We start from the raw sequence: 2,268 nt of genomic DNA, 5'->3' as shown, positions 1-2,268 counted from the left end.
ATTATTAGCAGTATTATTGGTGGTAGTCGAGTATTTTCAGATTCAGTTAAAATCTGATGAAAACAAAATGTTTTTTAAATATCTCGAGCAGAAAATAAGATCAAAACAAAAAGCCAGATTGAGTGTTTCTGAAGTCTGAACCTGCAGTTTAATATTTTGAATTTATAACAAATTATCGTCAGATTTCTTTCAATGATGTGGGGCCAAAAAGTTCGGGGTAGTTTTAACTCTTTGTGGCGGACGCAGCAGTCTGCGGCGAGTCTTATCTGCTTTCTCCACTGAACACAACTTTTTATTCAGTTTTTATATTTTTCAGGGAAAACGGGAAATAGCTTGGGTGCGTTTTCTCGGGGATCCTGCAGCTTTGTACTCACACGGCGGGCCCCGGGGCCGTCAGGAACCTCTGCAGCCCGTTCTGCCCGCCGGGCGCTCTCAGCTTGTCGGCCAGCAGCGGGAAGATGGCGTGGGAGCTCCGCAGGCTCATGCAGTTCACCACCACCGTCTGCACCGGCGCCAGCTCGGCCTGACAACCAGAAAAATACTTTAAGCTTCTGCTGAAGTACAGTATTTGTAAGAGTATTTACTGCAGTATTTTGTTTTGTCCGCTGGGCGTCTCTGCAGCTCTGAACATTTCTGTGAACTCCTCACGACCGTTTTTCTTCAATAAAAACATTTCTGTTGCCATAAATCTCGTCAAAGTACCTTCATCTCCTGCAGCACGCAGTTAAGACACGCCGTCTTTCCCGTTCCCGGAGCGCCGGAGATGTAGAGGCTGCCGGGGAGCCGCCGCAGCGCCTTCTCCTCCAGGAAACACCGAATGGACGCCCGCTCGTCCTCCCGGGACAGGAGACGCTCGGGGACGGCGGTGTGCAGCGCCCGCTTCACGCTCAGAAACCTCGACTCTGGAGAACGGCGTGAAAGGGTTAACGGTGCTGCCGACAGGTCACGTTTTCATCAGTTCATATTCAATAACTTCAGCACCTCCGGGATGTTTTTCGGTTTGAACATTTAAACAAATAAAATCTAAATAAATATCAGATCTTCTGTTTTCATACACAAAAAATATTCAAAGCTTCATTTCCTTTTTTTAAATTAACAAACAAATAAAAACATTTGGGACAAAAAGTCGAGAAAACCACATTTTATGGAGAAAATCGATTTAAGGTTGACTTTTTTTGTTTTTTCTCTGATTTTTTAAACCTGAACTGCAGGAAAATAACTAAACAAAAATACAAAACTTGTTATTTTCTTGACATTTGAGCCAAACTTTGGTTCTGTTAATTAAAAACAGATGCAATAACGAAGGTAAATTTCGGAGCTCTTACTTTCTGCAAAAAGCCGAACGACGGGCGGCTTCCTCTCCGAGTCTTGGAGTCCCGGGCTTCCGGCTGCCGTCTCCGGTCTCCTCGGAGACGATCTTGCGGTGGGAGACAGCGGTTGCCGTGGCGACAGGGACGGGACCAGCCGTCTGCGAGCCAAGACCGGCGAGTTCTCGTCGGAGCCGAGCTTCCTGGGGGAAGCCAGAGACGGTTTGCTCTGTTTGGGAGGCGAACCCAGCAGAGCGGCGCCGAGGTTACAGCCGTTATCGTCACCTGGGGAGAAAAACACGCGTTTAGAGTTTAACGTCCACCTTTGACGAACTTCCTGTTCCTGTTCAGTTAATTGCTTTAGATTTCAACTTTCAGTCTTTTTTCTACATATTATTGTTTTGTTGCATTTGAATATTAGGCGTTTTATTCTTTATTAAATTCGGTTTTATCGCATTTTTTTATGTCTGTATGAAAGCAGATCTGACATCGATCAGGAAGAATTTGGGTTTTAATTTGCTTTATATAAAAAAACTGGCTTCACTTCATAAACCAACAACAAAACTGTCGAAACCAGATCGAGAATTAAAGTCACAAAAAAATCGAAACGAGAAGTAAAAAAACGACTCAAAGTTCTCTGTGAATATTTGTGATCGTTTTACAAAAAGATCATCAACGTTTAACATTAAATTAAAAATTTAATTGATAAATTAATTAAATTAAATTCGCCACACACGACTGCTGTTTCATTACATTTTGAGGTGGTATATATTTGCTTTCTGAGCAAAGACTTTGTATATACAAAGAGAATAAATTTCACTTTTCATTTCCAAAATGTTGAACTTTTCCTTTCATTTTTCCTTTCATTTTTCTCTAACTAAAATTCACAGAAAAGTATTTCCCACGTTGTTTAATTTGCTAATAAATAAATCAAGAAAAAAAAACACGTCAACATTAGTTT

General features: G+C 41.9%; 1 protein-coding gene across 1 annotated transcript; it reads right to left on the bottom strand.

Moving 5' to 3' along the window:
• Nucleotides 1-210: 210 nt before the first annotated feature.
• On the bottom strand, nt 211-1,592 carry LOC121965410 (cell division control protein 6 homolog; the record flags this gene model as incomplete). The annotated part of the gene is made up of 3 exons (XM_042515557.1): nt 211-523; nt 703-902; nt 1,326-1,592. Coding segments are annotated over 3 exons (620 nt in total), but the record flags the coding sequence as incomplete, so codon positions are not given.
• Between the last annotated feature and the right edge of the window lie 676 nt (nt 1,593-2,268).

The sequence above is a fragment of the Plectropomus leopardus genome, unplaced genomic scaffold (assembly GCF_008729295.1).
Source record: "Plectropomus leopardus isolate mb unplaced genomic scaffold, YSFRI_Pleo_2.0 unplaced_scaffold19894, whole genome shotgun sequence".
NCBI lineage: Eukaryota > Metazoa > Chordata > Actinopteri > Perciformes > Serranidae > Plectropomus > Plectropomus leopardus.
The sequence above is the reverse complement of the archived record's forward strand: the minus strand, read 5'-3'. Positions and strand labels throughout refer to the sequence as shown.